General features: G+C 58.7%; 1 protein-coding gene across 5 annotated transcripts in view; it reads right to left on the reverse strand.

Annotated features, from left to right (window-relative positions):
* Positions 1 to 5,517: 5,517 nt before the first annotated feature.
* Positions 5,518 to 15,742, reverse strand: part of ZC3H7B (zinc finger CCCH-type containing 7B) — a 52,427-nt gene continuing 42,202 nt past the window's right edge. For all 5 annotated transcript variants that reach the window (XM_080811974.1, XM_080811973.1, XM_080811972.1 and 2 more), the window contains exons 15-23: positions 15,126 to 15,226; positions 13,643 to 13,824; positions 11,544 to 11,629; positions 7,673 to 7,806; positions 7,413 to 7,518; positions 7,162 to 7,270; positions 6,571 to 6,704; positions 6,271 to 6,434; positions 5,518 to 5,879 (exon numbers count right to left, since the gene is read on the reverse strand). In XM_080811974.1, coding sequence (XP_080668100.1) covers positions 5,633 to 5,879; positions 6,271 to 6,434; positions 6,571 to 6,704; positions 7,162 to 7,270; positions 7,413 to 7,518; positions 7,673 to 7,806; positions 11,544 to 11,629; positions 13,643 to 13,824; positions 15,126 to 15,226 — 1,263 coding nt within the window. In that variant the 3' untranslated portion in view covers positions 5,518 to 5,632. The remainder of the gene's footprint in view (positions 5,880 to 6,270; positions 6,435 to 6,570; positions 6,705 to 7,161; positions 7,271 to 7,412; positions 7,519 to 7,672; positions 7,807 to 11,543; positions 11,630 to 13,642; positions 13,825 to 15,125; positions 15,227 to 15,742) is intronic.

Here is a 15,742-nt window from a genome sequence, read left to right on the forward strand (position 1 = left end):
CCCCATTCCTCTTCCTCATAAACAAACTTAGTTTCTTTGTTTGTTTGTTTGTTTTTTAAAGATTTTATTTATTTATTTGACAGACAGAGATCACAAGTAGGCAGAGGCAGGTAGAGAGAGAGGAAGGGAGAAGCAGGCTCCCCACTGAGCAGAGAGCCTGATGCGGGGCTCGATCCCAGGACCCTGAGATCATGACCTGAGCCGAAGGCAGAGGCTTAACCCACCGAGCAACCCAGGTGCCCCACAAATATTTAGTTTCTTATTTATCCTTCCAGTGCCCTTTGCTTCTGAGACACTGGGCGGTGAGGGTGAGGTGGGCCTGGGGCGCTGGCTGCCTCAGGCTGACCTGGGATTTTCAGGCTGGGCCTGACTGAACCACCTCTTGGCCCAAGAACCCCCTCACGTGCTAGACCAGCTCACCACGAATGTGGAGCGGGTGGGCGCCCACAGACTGCACGATTCCAGAGGCAACAGGAAATGCCTACCTGTCTCAGAAATAAGCCACCTGCCGAATGACATTTCGTCCTCGTGAACTCTGCGGAACACTTTCTTCTTCTTCTTTTAAGATTTTATTTATTTATTTGAGAGAGCAAGAGAGAGAGAGCACAGGGTGGGGGGGAGGGGCAGAGGAGAGGGAGAGGCAGACTCTCCATGGAGCAGGGAGCCCCACCCGGGAGGGCTCGATCCCAGGACCCCTGGATCATAACCTGAGCCAAAAGCAGATGCTTGGCCGGCTGAGGCACCCAGACGGCCCTCTGCAGAACCCTTTCAATGTACAAATGTACTAAGTATCTAAGACGTGCGTGAGTGCTTACTGCATACCTGGCACCAGCCTAGACCTTGTGACAAACCCTGCCAGGCAGGGCCCTACCCTCAGGGGATTTTCATGCTACTGCAAGTCAGCCTACGTGGCGTCCCTCCTCTGCACCCGGGGTATCCAGTTGGCAGCGTCACCTGTGGTCACACAGGGACGACATTGGTGGGTTGCTGGGTCAGGCAGCTGGAGAGGGGAAAGACAGGGAGAGGGGAGCCTGCACAGAAATCTGGAGACCTCTGGAAGGGACCTCCAGGCGGCAATGTTGGGACTGTCTGCACTTCGGTTTCCTGGCTCCGAGGTCTGACACCCGCTGTAGATGGCCCCCCCGTAGGGGGTTATGTGGACACGCTTTCTGGCAGAGCCCTCCAGGGCTTTCTCTAGAGAGGCACAGAGCTTCCCCCCACCCACCTGCAGGTCCCTGACAGCCACCCCACCCGCCCAGGTGGCCCTCCCTAGCAGCAGCTTCCCCAGGGGCAGGCAGGAGGAGCCTGCAGGGGGCCCATGGCGGTGGTGGTGGGGCTCCCTGCCACCCTTACCCACAGGCGTGAAGACCAGAAACAGACAAGGGCTCAGTAACCAGAGGCTGCTCGAGCCAGCTCTGGCCCCTTGATGGAGGAAGGGTCAGCCACCGATTGTAAATACGTAGCTTTTACCGGGGCTTGGAGACGCACACGTGAAATACAACAGAGAAAAAGACAGACGCAGGACAGTATGTGCACGTCGATGACAGTGATACGGCAATCTCTTCAAGCTTCTCTTCTGGTTTTGCCTCCTCCAGGAAGCCCTCCCTGGATCTGACACCTGCAGTACCCCCCACCACTGTGCCTGTCCTACTTTCCTACACTCTCCCTCGTGGGTCTGTATCCCCTGGCAGACTGTGGAGTCAAGGGAAGCCACATTTCTTCAGGAACCATGTTCCCAGGACCTGAGATAGAGTGGGTGCTGTTTAGCCCCTTGAGCTAAAGGAGGACCAGAAGAGGATTTAGGGGAATGTAGAGAACTTAAGAATTTCATCTGCCAGGTCCTGCTTTTCTTGCTTTCTTTGATTTTTCTGAGTTCGAGGAGGTCTGGATGCATGTTCATGATCTCTCCAGCCCGAGGACGGGCCTGCATTTTTCCTCCGGGGGTGGTACCTTGCTGGGCCACTTTGGTTGTTACGGTGTTTCCAGGGGTGCTGAGAACCCCAGAACATCAGTGCCGAAGGGACCTTTGCCAATCACTCAGTTCCCAGTGGCTCTTGTTTTACTGTCTCCTTTCTGAGGGTCGTTGGAACCTCTGCCGAACATCCTTAAGAGCTGGACATCAAACGTGCAGGACCGCAGTAGAGAACGGACACGCTGTTACGCAGTGCCTGTGCGCAGAAGGCGCTCGGTCAAGTTGGTGGTTCCTCTGGCTCATCTGGACATTCATCAAGTCCCTGAGCCCCTCTGCATATCTGACCCAAAGGACTCCACCTTGGAGAAGTCACAGGCCTTGGACCCCTGTCCCAGTGCCACTCCACACTGTAGTTGCAAGCCGTGGGGTGAGCGCTCGTTCTTGAACACGTGCAGCCCCTCCCATCGGGTTTCCCCTCCATCACCCGCGACGCGCACGATGCCAGAGATTTGGAAAAGCACCTCTCACCCCAGCAGATACGAGCTTCCCCTACTCGAGAATCCCCAATCTAATACGCTCTCCCTTTTTAAGGATGAGAAATCTGGGCCCCGAGGAGTCCCTGGTGCAGTCAGAATCTTATTCCGAAGCGTGGCGTGGCCCCTTACTTTTCTGGAAAAGTCACACCCAGAAAGGGCACAGAGCCAGCCCTCTGAACTCAAGACGGTGCCCTTGATGGAAGCAGGGAGGGGTAGGTATCTCTGACGGCCCCAAGCGGGGGCTGGGAGCCGGCAGGCTGGAGCAGGGCGAAGGGTGGCTGCTGGGCCCACTTGTACACGGTACGGCTTGTCCCCGCCAGCCGAGGTGCTGCCTGAGCTGGGGTCAGCTGGGCTGCCCTGTTTACACAGGGACACAGACCTTCTGCCCCTCACCCCTTGGAATGTCCACCTTTAGGCCTGCCTGGCACGCCAGGCAGCTCTGCCCCACGGATACCAAGCAGCCCAGGCCCCCAGGCACAAGGGATAGGCAGGGAGGAACAGGAGCGACACCTGGGGGGGGAGGGGAGAGGTCAAAGTGCACACGTTTATTTTCTAGAACAAAGGCTAAAAGAATCAAGTTTCTTTCATTTTATTTTAAGAAGGACAAAAATTGTTATTAAAACATCTACATTATTATCAAGATACTAGACCTTATGAATATTTAATATTAAAGTGTGGTATTCTTAAATTTTTAATACACAGACATTTTAAAAGGACCATTAAATTGATTACTGCCCAGCTGAGAAATGCAGCATCCCTCTTTCCCCTACCCCAAAGGGACACTCACGTCGGGGCACCTGCCCCCCACCCCACCATGTTCGAAGTCTTGTCTGCCCGCTGGCAGTGGGCACAGGCCCCTGATTCAACTCTCCAAGCCTCCCGGTCGGGGTCACGACTGAAATAATCACCCTCATCATTCAAAGTGGACGCCTGTCCCCCCCCCACCCCCTGCCTCTTGCTCTCTTCCCAACCCAGGGCAGGGGGGATCCATCTCTGGCCAGGCCAGGGAGCCCTAGATCCCAAGGGCCCCTGGATGGATAACAGGTCGAAGAAGAAAAATCTGGACTCTAATCCTATTCTTCTGGGCGGGAGACAAACACCAATCATTTCCTTTCCTGGAGCACCACTGCTCTCTCCCAGCGAGGCCAGAATGGTCTGGAAACCGGGCCCAGGCGGGGCCCCTCCCTCCCCCGCTGCCAAACCCCCTCCAACCCACGGCTCTAAGTCCCTGCATCTGAAAAACCCCTCTTAATTACACCAGGATGGCTGCATTTTCTGGCCAAATTCTTTATCTTTAGCCCTCATTAGAAGTCATTCCTTGGATACCACACACATATATAATATTATATAGAGCGATATATTTAATACCTGTGTATATATGCATCACGGGGGCGACATATATACACACTAAAAACGAGGCTGGTGACGACAGACTGCAACACCACGGACCAGGGAAAACAAGTGTCATCGACATTCACGGCCACGGCCCTCACCTTGGGTGTGGTCTTTCCTCCCCTCCAGTCACGCTGCCTGCACCGGGGTGCCGGCCCGCTGGGGGAAGGGGGCAGGGAGAGGAAAGGGTGCATGCCATGGTTACTGGGGAAGGCTGGGCAGTGATGGCAAGAGGAACAGGGTTCTCTGTGCCCGGGTGCCCAGAATCACATCATCGCTCACTATCGATCCTTGCTTGAGGAGAAATGAGGGGCATTCCATTCTGTCTCACCCCCACCCGACTCCAGCTGTGGTCCCCGGTTCCTTCCGGGGGGGGGCCCACTCTTTGTGCCAACCGCGTGGGACAATCTGGAATGTCTTGGGAACCAGGACAGGCTGGGTCTGCCCATAGGGAGTGGGATGGGGAGGAAGGGGTGCACGCAGACAAGTCAGACGAGACGGATGGGACAGGGCTTAGTGGCTAGGGGCAGGGGCTGGGGGTCGGCTGAGGTCCCAGGCAGCTGGCGGGGCAGGGAATCAGGGAGGGCTAGGACAGACAGGCACAACTGTACGTCTAGGTCTGGGGAGAGGAGGGAGAGGGCCGTGCTGGGTGCCCAGCGTCATCTCCCTTCCCTCCGTGTTCCCGGACCCCCACACTTCCCCTTCCTGCACTTCATCCTGCAGAAGGTGCGTCCACGGGTGCCCAGCCCGTTACCAGTACCCCAAGTAGGCGTGGGAAGTAACCTGCTGCCACACTTCCTACCACCATCTTAAGGAGGGGACAGTCCCTCTGCAGGGTGCTGACATGACCAGCCCCCTGAGCCTCCCTTCCTCAGCCCACAGGGGGCGCTGCCTGGGACCCAATGCCACACTGATTTGGAGACTGTCATGGACCTGCCCAGAGCTTGGAGGGTCCAGCAGACATCTGGTCTTTAACCTTTCGACGACAGTTTGCCTCCAGGCTCCACCTCGTGCCCTGGGCTGGAGGGCCTGGCCGATCACCCGTCCTTCCCAGCTCTTAGTCTCCCTCTCCGCAGTAAGGGCTTTTGGGCTGAGTCATCTCCAAGGACTCTGAGCACCTACAGTCCACATTCCGTGGCCCACAGGAGGAGGGCTGGGCTGGGGGCCTGACTGGAGAAGCTCCAGAGATCATTAAGCCCAGCCCCTCCCACTCTTCTAACCACAGGGGAAACTGAGGCCCCAGAGGGCTAGCGACCTGTATTGTGTTCCCAGCTCCATCCTGGGGCTGCATTTTAAAGCTAATTGGGGCCTCCAGCCCTCTGTTGTGTCCTGATCTGCCCTCCCCTCCAGGGGAGGTGAGGATGGGGGGAGGGTGGGGCAGGGAGAAGGACCCTCCCGCTGCAGATTCAAGTGGGGACCCCAGGCTCCCCAGCCCTGAGCTTTGGGCCCCCTTTAGGACCAGACAGAAGTTAAAGCTGTAGGCTGAAGCTGGAGGGGTCGCCCAGGCCCCTCCCTCCCCAACCAGAAGAGCCGGGGGTTGGGGGGTATCTGCCCGGGGTTCCAGCAGGATGAGGACCCTGGGACCGCTTAGGGCTGCAGCACGTGCACCTGGGTATGCACACAGGTGGTGGGGGCAGAGAGGATGGACAGGGCCCCAGGGGGCCGGGGGCTGCCTGAGGAGGGCGGCCCCCCACCCCCAGCCCTAGCCTGCCCTGGCCCTCCTATCAGGCCCTGTGTCCCCCCCTCCCCCGCCCCTGACCCTAGGACTTCACCCAAGGGCCCAGAGCTGGCCCTACTCCCCGGTGACAGCGGCAGCCACAGGGGCTTCCGGGGCGGCACCAGCGGTGTTCCCATCCTCTTGCAGCAGGAAGTTGTATTTGCCAAAGTCGTCGTCCCGTGGGCACAGAAGCATATCCTTGCGGGCCTTGGCCAGCTTCTGCTTCAGCACCTCACGCCGGTCCAGCCACTCAGTGAGCTCCTCCTGCCCGTGAGCGCAGCGGCACTTGTCCCCATCTGGGCAGGCCTTGCCCTTCTGGAGCCTGTGGGCAGCAGGAGGCTCACTGCCCAAGCCCCGAACCCTTTCCACCACCAGCTGTGGACCCGCGGCTTAACCTCCCCCGAAGACAAGCCCCTCCCCGGGCGCCTGGGTCCTAATGAAAGCTGGCCCGTCCCAGCCCCCTCTGGGATCTGCCCCAGGGCTCCTGGCAGGGGTCTGGCAGTTCTGAGCCCACCCCGCCCCGCCCCGCCCTGCTCCCATGCTCCGCACACCCAGGAGCAGCTGTCCCCTCGAGGGACACCCCTCTCTGCGTGTTGCTATCTCCAGGCCAGGGAGAGCCAGGGCTGGGAGAGGCCAGGCTCATCTCAGGTCTACCCCGCTGCCCGCCAGGTCCCGCCGAGCCTGCCCCATGGCCCCGGCCGCCCAGGGAGCACCTGTCGCAGAGCCGGAACTCCCCCATGGGGAAGCGGTAGGCCCAGCCGCTGGCGTCGCTGTCGGAGGTGAAGACCTTCTCCTTGTGCTTCTCGGACTGGATGTGCTGCTGCCACTGCTTCTTGCTGTTGCTGTTCTTGCCGCAGAGCCAGCAGTGGTAGCCCATCTGGGGGCACAGCCGCCGTGGGTGCCCGCTCCTTGCTCCCCGGCCCACTGCCCCCCCACCCCCCCGCCCGGGGACGCCGGGCCCGCCCTGCGCCCTCCTACATCAGCCTCAGACCCTGGCCAAAGCAGGCCGTTACCATGATGTCGGCGTAGTCGGTGGGCATCTGGATCTGCTTCTCCCCTTCCCGAGAACTGATCGGGGTCCCTTCCCCTGGCTTCCCTGGGTTGTGTTTTTTCAGCCACATGTCATAGGTCTGCTGCATGTCCAGGACTGGAGGGGAAGAGAGGTGCTCAGTGGGAAGGGATCCTCCCTCCGTTCTGCCCCGATCCCCCCACCCCTGGACCTGCGAGCTGGGGGCACCCCAGGCCTTGCTGTTGGGCTGCCCAGTCAGCAAGAGAAGACACAGAGAGGGTACGGTCTGGGGTGGCAAAGGGAGAGGGAGCAGGTGCTCCTGGGCCTGCTGAGGAGAGGGTCTGGCACCTCGGGGGCACTGGGCCCGCTCTTGCCCTCACGCTGTTTTTTTTTCTTAAGGTTTTTTATTTATTTATTTGACAGACAGAGATTACAAGTAGGCAGAGAGGCAGGCAGAGAGAGAGGAAGGAAGCAGGCTCCCTGCTGAGCAGAGAGCCCGACTCGGGGCTCGATCCCAGGACCCTGAGATCATGACCTGAGCCGAAGGCAGAGGCTTTAACCCACTGAGCCACCCAGGCGCCCCTCTTGCCCTCACTCTTGTTCTCCTTCATGAACGTCCACATGTCCCTCTCCTCCGGGCTGTGTGCGAAGGAGCAGTTCCCCACGTACTGGCACTTGCGGCCGTTCTGCGCATGGATGCAGAGCTGCAAGGTGGGCGTGGGGAGAGCCGGCTGAGTCCTGCCGCAGACTGTCACAGCCCCGGGCGGCAGGCAGGCCCTCCTGGGGCCCCTCAGCCCCCACGCCTGAGCTCCCACCACCACCCTGCTCCCTGCTCCGGACGCTCACATCGTATTGCTGTGGGAAGTTGCGAATGGAAGGCAGCGGCCTCACTGACACCCATTTCCTCTTGGCCTTTGACATCACCAGAAGGACCCGCCGCTCCTTGGTCCAGCTGCAGGGTAGAGGGGGCTTGTGGGGAGGCCCGGGGGATAGCCCCGGCCTCCTCCCTCGTGCAGCTCTGCAGGGCACCCGCCGCCGGGCTCACCGGTGCCCCCCCAACCCCCGCCCGGCTCACAGGTGCCCCCCCCAGCCCCCGCCCGCCTCACCAGTGCCGGGCCTTGGCACTGCAGTACTTGAGGTCTTTGTCAGGCTCCACCACCTGCCCGTTCCTCCAGCACTGGCCACACACGAACTTCATCTGCAGGTCGAAGGTGCTGGGCCCGTGTGTCCGAGGGGCGCCCTGTGGGGGAAAAGGGCTGGGAGTCATTCAGGCTGACTCCTGGGGTCTGTCCTGTAGGTGGCCTCCAGGAGTGTTAGGGCCACCCGGAGCCTTAGAATGAGCCAGCCCATCACCACTTCCCAGAGGGGAGTAACCTCCCCATGCTAGGCACCCCCCTCGGCCTCAGTGTGGGAGCCAGGCCTGGGACGGGACCCCTGGTTCCCGCGACCACCCTCTGCCTTGCCTGGCTAGTCCCCGCGGGGCTGCTCTTTGGAGCTGCTGCCATCTCCCTGCGCCTGGCATGTTTCTGCACACGCTGTTCCCTCCGCCCGGAATGCCCTTCCTCTGGACTTCTTCAGGCCGATTTTGGAAACTTTCAAAACCCAGCTCGAGCCCCACCTCCTCTAGGAAGCCTTCCCTGGAGTGCTCCTAAGTGGCAGCTGCCCATCCTAGCAACTCCCACACTACCTAAACTGCCTCATGTTGGTCAACTCAGCTTGGCATGAGGCCCGGGCCTGGTGGACAGCAGGGCCCGGGCAGGAAGCCACTCACACAGGAGCCTGCCTTGGGGGGTGGCACAGACTTCTAGGCAGCCCTGGACCCCCTTGGGCCCCACCACGTTCACTGTCCATCTTCTTCTCTAGCCTTTCCTTGGCAGGCAGGACGGCCCACTCTTCTGCACCCCTGCGGTGGGGTGGGGGGTGAAAGGTGGGAAAAATGCCCAAGCAGGCTTGTCTTCTGCCCCCTTCCACCCCCTCACGCAGCTATGTTGGCTAGACCTAGAGCACCCCTCTCCTCCCTGGAGCCGCAGATGTGGGGTCACGCCTCCAGGCAGCTCTCTCGCCCGCAGACTCTCTCCCCCACCATGGGAGCCCCCTGTGTGCGCGGCACTCCCTAGCTCAGGGCCTGTCCTTGAGCGGGAAGGGGTTCTGTCTACATGTGTTCACGGACCCCTGGCCTGGTGCTGGAGACGACTTGCAGCCTGGCTCGGCCCCAGGATGACCCCCTTGTCACCTCGGTGGCAAGGAAAAATGAGACGTTTGTAACTGGGGCATGCACTGGGCTAGGAGTGGGCAGGAGGTTCTCCACATCACTCCAGATTTCCAGGTGTCCCACTGGATTCTCACAGAAGCCTGAGGGGACCCATTTCACAGATGAGGTAAGTGGCGACGGCTCTCATGGGCAGCCTCGCCAGTTCACTGAACTTCCCTTTTCACAACGCTACAGCCTCAGCAGCTCCTTGCTGCAGCCCTGGTTGGGGGTGGAGGGTAGGTGGGGTCATTCCCACGTGACTGGATAAAAGCAGGGGCTCGGCGAGGTGGCTAAGCCACTCCCGGGTAAGTGGCCTGAGGACAGGAACCTGGCGAGAGGCAGGTGCTCGTGCCTCTCTGCGGGACGGCACAGCTGCGGAGCCCTGGGCACCGGGCCCGAGCAGCTTCTACCCGGGCTCACAGGCCTCGCAGGGCTGCCGGCCCCGCCCTCTGATGGCAAAGCAAACAGGACGCCGCATGCCCTAGTCGTGGCCAAGCCTGGCACAGAAGCCCTGCTCCAGACCCAGGCCCAAGGGGGGGGCGTCTTGGGTGGGCTGGGTGGGGCCCCTGGCAGCAAGAGGGGGTGGAAGCCTGTCGGGACACCTGGGGACCCCGGCGGCAGCCGTGAGGAGGAAGAAGGGGTGAGAGGTAGTGAGGGTTCAATCCTCTCAGAAGAGAACACTGGAGGTCCGAGCCAAGCCCCTCACTGCTTTTCAGCCGGGATCCTGGCCAGGAACAAAAACCAAACCACATGGCAGAGAGGGGGAAGGGAGAAGAGGACAGCACAGGAAGGGACAGAGGAGGGAGCAAGCAGGAAGCGGGAAGAGGAAGAAAAAGGAGCAGAAAGACAGGCTTAGGGGCGCCTGGGTGGCTCAGTGGGTTAAAGCCTCTGCCTTCGGCTCAGGTCATGATCTCAGGGCCCTGGGATCGAGCCCCGCACCGGGCTCTCTGCTCAGCAGGGAGCCTGCTTCCCCCTCTCCCTCTGCCTGCCTCTCTGCCTACTTGTGATTTCTGTCTGTCAAATAAATAAATACAATCTTCAAAAAAAAAAAAAGAAAAAAAGAAAGAAAGACAGGCTAGGGAGAGAGAGATAGATGTTCCCAGGGGACCAGGCAGCCCTGGGGGCCAGCCTGCTCTGCTCCCTGGTTCACTCCCACCCCCATGCTGGCCTCAGTGGGGGGCCAGGGGGCCAGCCTCCTCCCAAAGCGACCAGTGGGTGGGCCTGGCCTGGGGAAGGGGTCATCCCTCATGTGTGGATGCCATGGAGGTCTCACCTCACACTATCTCTTGGGCCCGAGACCACCCGTCCTGTCCCCGCTGTAATCCAGGGCTATAGTGATCCCCACCTCTTGGGGACAGTAGGAGGATTGGGGAGGGCATGGGGCCCAGTGCAGCGCAGGGACTCAGCAAGCTGCAGCCTGGTCAGCCTCTGTGACCCTCACGCCCACCCCGGGACACGCCAGGCAGGATTATGATCCCCATTTTATGGGTGAGACATCCTCAGGGGTGGCAGGAATGGGATCGGGTGGTGGGGGAGCAGAGCGATGTCAGAGAACCAAGCATTTACTCCACTGAGTGTGCTCCCAGGTTAGTCTCTAGCATGCTCTGAGACTCAGTTTCCCCATCTGCAAATGCCACAGTGGCGCAACTCACTTCTTCAGGAGCAGGTGAGGACAGGGACGGATGGGAGCTGATATGATCCGTGGGAAGGAATACCAGGATATTGACATGGGTGTCAGGGACCCTCCCTAGAAGACGCTTGTGCATTACAAAGGGGGAAAAACGTAACTTCACAGTAGAGAAACTTCTACAGGGCAGGTGAGTCTAACCAAGTAATCACCAGTAAAGGGACACACCGCGGTGACGGGCCTCCTGAGGACTGAGCTGAGAACGTAACACCAGCTCTGGGATTTGAGGAACCATCAGACAACCCCAAACAGGTGAGCCTTGTACAAGACAGCTGCTCTTCAAAACCATCAATGCCATGCAGGACAAGAAAGGCCGGGGGACTGCTCTAGATTAAAAGAAACGAAATGGGGGCGCCTGGGTGGCTCAGTCGGTTCAGCATGTGCCTTTGGCTCGGGTCATGATCTCAGGGTCCTGGGATTGAGTCCGCAGTCAGGCTCCCTGCTCCTTCTCCCTCTGCCCTTCCTCCCCGCTTGTGCACTCTCTGTCCTTCTCTCTTTCTCAGATAAATAAATAAAATCTTCAAAAAAAATAAAGAGAGAGAGAGAGAGACTAGACAAACACAACTAATGAATGCAGTGTCATTTGGGATTTCGGGATGATTCACAAAATCTAACTAACAGGACACCATAATCTGAAAAATTATCCCAACGTTAGTTCTGTGATGCCATTGTCCTGTGGTTATTATGTAAGAATGTGGCCTTATTTTTATGAAACAGACACCAAAGTATTTAGGGATGATACGGCATCACGTCTATAACACCCTCAAACAGTTCAGAAGAAGGTATGTATATAATTGTACACAAATGTTGACGTGTGGATGTACACAGACACACGCGCGCGTGCGCATAGGGTGAATCAAGTATGGAATGTGGTAAAATGGGTTACTATCTGGGGAACCTAGAAACGGGTACACAAGAATTCTTTGTACCATTCTGATAATTTTCTGGGTAAGTCTGAAATGAGGTTCCATTACAGGGATGGAGAATGGCCCCCGGGGACCGGATCCCCCCCCACTCCAGCGCGAACCCAGGGCCTCACCGAGCCACTGCTGGCCTTCCCAGCGTGGGTTTCCATCTGCTGCCAGTACTTCTTGGATTCCTGGACAATGTCTTCGTGGGTCATGCCTGTGGAGGGCGGGATCAGACACGGGCGTCCGTGAAGGAGCTCAGCGAGGAGAGAGGCAGGGGATCGGCAGGATGCCACCCCGGCCCAGGCACAAGGAGCCCCACTCCCCAGCCCGGCCCCGCCATGGAGAGACATGGGAAACAGGGAAAACACGCATCCTCTCTGGGCCTGTTTGTTCAGTTGGGAATGGAGGACCACTCCAAGCCCTCACAGGGAGCAGGAGAATCCATGCAGCCAAGAGTGGGGAAATGCAGGAGAAAGGTGTTGGGCCTGCGGCAGGGCACGGTGACTCCCCTGCCCTCATGCCAGGGTCTCCCCAGCTACTCGGCCCCCCTCCCTCAGCAGGGTCTCAGGCCTGACTGCTGCTTGGCAGCTCCTAGCCCACTGTTCTCAGGGCTCCACGCCTGGCCCAGCCTGGCTCACTAGCTCGCGGAGGGGCCGCTGCTCTTTGCTGAAGGTCAGCAAAGGGCCAGACACCTGAACTTGGTGGCCCACACCTTCCCAGTCCCACCGCTGACGGTAGAACCCAACCTCTGAGGCACAGCTTGGAGCCTCTCCTGTCTCCTCCAGTCCCTTTCTCAGACTGATGTGCTTTTGACCTTGTCCTATGGATACTGCTCCATGGTGACCACTGGTCACTGGAGGCTTACTCTGGGCCAGGCACCGTGCCTGACACCCATTTTCTTGCTGAGGATTCCCAAATACAGCCCAGACCTCACCTGTGACTTCCAAACTTCCACATCCGGCTGCCTGCTCCACATTTCCACTTGAAGTCCAAGAGGCAGCTCAAACTCCCTACGTCCCACACTGAGCCCGAGGGGATGCACCCCCCCCAGCCCTGGCCGTCCTATAGCCTGCCCTTCTGAGAACCAACCCCATCCTTCCGGTTACTCTGCTCAAAAACCTTGCGGTGACCTTGATGCCATCCTTCGTCTCCTATTTCATATCTGGTCCATCAACAGCTCCTGCTGGCTCCACCATCAACATATCCCTAGAACGGGATCACCCTTTCCACCCCCGCCACTGTCACCCTGGCCTGGGCCACACCTTCCCTGCTCCCACCCTGTGTGCCCTCACCCCTCTATTCTCCACCCAGGAGCCAGAGCGACTTTTAAAAAATATTGATCCATCACATACCTCCACCCCCAATCCCTCCAGACCCTGCATATTCAGAACAATCCCGACTCTATGCATGACCTAGAGACTTTAACACACTTGGGTCCCTCCCAACCTCTTGCCACCAGGCACTAAGCCGCTCGGCTCTCACGGGCAGTGTTTCCGTCCCAAGCTGGCTCCTGCCTCAAGGCCTCCAGCCTGGCTCTTCCCTCTGCCGGGCATGTCGCCCTACCCTTCCTTGCTCAAACAACACCTTCCCAGGAGGCCCTCCCTGACCATCTTATCCCAAATGCCCCAGCCTGAGTCCCTCCCCAGCCTTTTGCTTTGCTTTACTTTCCTCTCGGCACTGAGCACGTCTGAAATTACATAACCCTGTTTCATCAACTCTAAGAGGACATCAATTGTTAGATGCACCGTTATTTTATGTTACATCCAAAACAGTGCTGCTCAATTACATTACAGCACACAGTGGGGGAAACCTGTGTCCTAGAACAGATGGAACGTGGGATTTATACTACTTGTTACACGGCCTGCCTTGCCCTTACTTAGAGATCGCAGATGTTCCCGGAGAGCAAGGACCTGAGCTGAAGCCAGAGCCTTAACCACTGAGCCGCCCAGGCGCCATTAGGTGGAGGGTACGATCACCAGTTCATAGCGGTTGACAAATGGAGACTCAGTGAGGGGAAGCGACCCGCTGGTGACCAACCAGGCAACGGGGCTCTGCCTCCTTTCCCTTTTCATGTGTGTTCCCCCGGCAGTGCCCGCCTAGGGATACCCCCCAAGTAACTGCCCCTTGTGACTCCCCTCTGCCACCCACCCAGGACTGGCCCATCTACCCTCGGGCCAATTCTGCGCCTCTCCCCCACCCCCTGCCCGCCCCCGCCCAGCCCCCTCACCTGAGTACTGCTGCAGCAGCCAGACTTTGAGCTCGATGAAGCTGTGGGCGAAGTGGCAGCTGTCTTCCCGCAGGCAGCCGTAGCGTACCTCGTGGCGGCACACGTCGAACTGGAAATGCTCCTGGAACTGGCGGATCTTGGAGTACTTGAGGGAGGTGGAGCGGACGATGTGCACCAGGCACCTGGCAGGCAGAGGGCAGGGGGGAGGAGCACGATGCAGGCTGCAGCCCCCTCCCCTCTCCCCCGAGTCCCTCGGGGCAGCTCTCCCAGGTACTGCACAAGCCGAAGGGGAGGGGCTTCCTGCCCTATTAAAAGGCTTCCAGAATAGGATAGCACAGTAGGCAAGAGGTGGGGGTCCTACACTCAGGCGGTCCTGGCTGTATGTTCCTTTCCTGGCCTCAATCCAGGGCCAGCTCCAAGGTGGCACTGCCAGCGGGAGGCCACAGATCCCACCAGCTAGGAGGCTGGGAGAAGGGAGTGCCGCCGGGGGGGGGCAGGGGAAGAAAACCGGCAGGTTCCCAGCCTGATGCCCCAGAACCAGAGAAGCAGTATTCCAGTACCTCCTCTGGGACAGCAATTTTATTTTATTTTATTTTATTTGTTGTTGTTCTTTAGTTTGTATTTCGTAATCATAAAGGTAACTCTGCAGGTTGTGATCTTGGGGTCATGGGCTGGAGCCCCACGTGGGGCTCCCGCCCAGCACGGACTCTGCTTAAGACTCCCTCCCTCTGCCTTTGCCCCTCCCACTCATGCTCTCTCTCAAATCAGTCAATCAATCTTAAAAAACAGACACACACACACAAAACCATAATTCTGCAATCCAGCCAGATTTGGAAGGAAGTAAGGAAAATATGGAACCCAGAGAACCGCAGCGAGAACACAAAGATGATGGGGTATTTTGAGCTGCTGTGGGGAAGGGGTGCTCTCCTGAGCTATAGAAGGAATGGTCTGGTAGTTAAGATAAAACGCAAGTCAAATATATTAGATTTGTGGGACAGGATTCTAATGATGCTCACAGCAACCCTAGAAGATTGGCATCATCATCAACTTCACAGACAGGGAAACCAAGGGCCACAGGACATGAAACAGGCATTGACCAGGCTGGGAGGGGACCCAGGTTTGTCTGACTCAGGGCCCCGGGCTCTAATCATCCATGTGGGGGCGGAGCTGAGGGGAGTCAGAGGGAGCAAACGTGGGTGCCAGGCCTGACCCAGGCCCTCCTACTCATTGTCTGCTGCCAATGTCATGAGAGTGGAGGGCACCGGACGGGAGTCAGAGAAGTGGCCTCTCACATGCCTACTGAGTGAGCTACTTCCAAGCCCCATCAGTACAACAGAGACTGTAAGATGCTGGCTCTGAGCCCTAAATTCTGCACCTCGCCTTGGCACCCTAGATGCACCCATCAGTTGCTCCCCAGGGACCTGAACCACCCTGGTTCTCCGTGAGCCCCTGCTCCCAGGCCCAGGCTGTGGGTCCCACTCACTTGTTGTTGTAGAAGCTGTGCTTGGCAGCCAGGTTGGAGCAGACCGACGGGGAGTCCTTGGTGCCTTTGCTGATGATCCGGGGCTTACTGTCAAAGCAGATCTGCCCGGGGAGGAGAGGGGCTGGGACCCAGCACAGCCACCCCGGGAGGGGCAGACTGGGTCCCTGCTAGCCCCGCTCTAAGTCAGGGGAGTGAGAAAGGGCACCTCAGGCTCCGTGGCCCCTACCTCTCCGACTCTGGCCCCTGGATAATCTGGGCTGTGGCTCTCTGGTCCCACCATTCCAGATGCCTGGGGCAGTGTGTAACTCTAGGTCTCTAGGCCTGAGTTTCCTCAGCTGGAAACTGGGGTGACCTTGCCTGCTGTCCCACAGGTTCACTCGGAAGCTCAGAAAGGACATAACAGAACTGCAAATGCTTTGGAAAGTATATGCAGCTGCTGGCTGGGAGCTCTGAAGGGAGCGGCCAGTCCACCTGCTCTGAGAGTTGCGGGGGGAAGGGCTGGCTGTGCACTGGGTCAAGGTTGGGCTGAGCCGCACCAATCCTGCCAGCAACCTGGATCCAGACCTCTGGCTCCACGTGGAGAGGGATCTGACCCTGACACTGCCCTCATCATGCTC

Source organism: Martes martes, assembly GCF_963455335.1.
Source record: "Martes martes genome assembly, chromosome: 8".
NCBI classification, from domain to species: Eukaryota; Metazoa; Chordata; class Mammalia; order Carnivora; family Mustelidae; genus Martes; species Martes martes.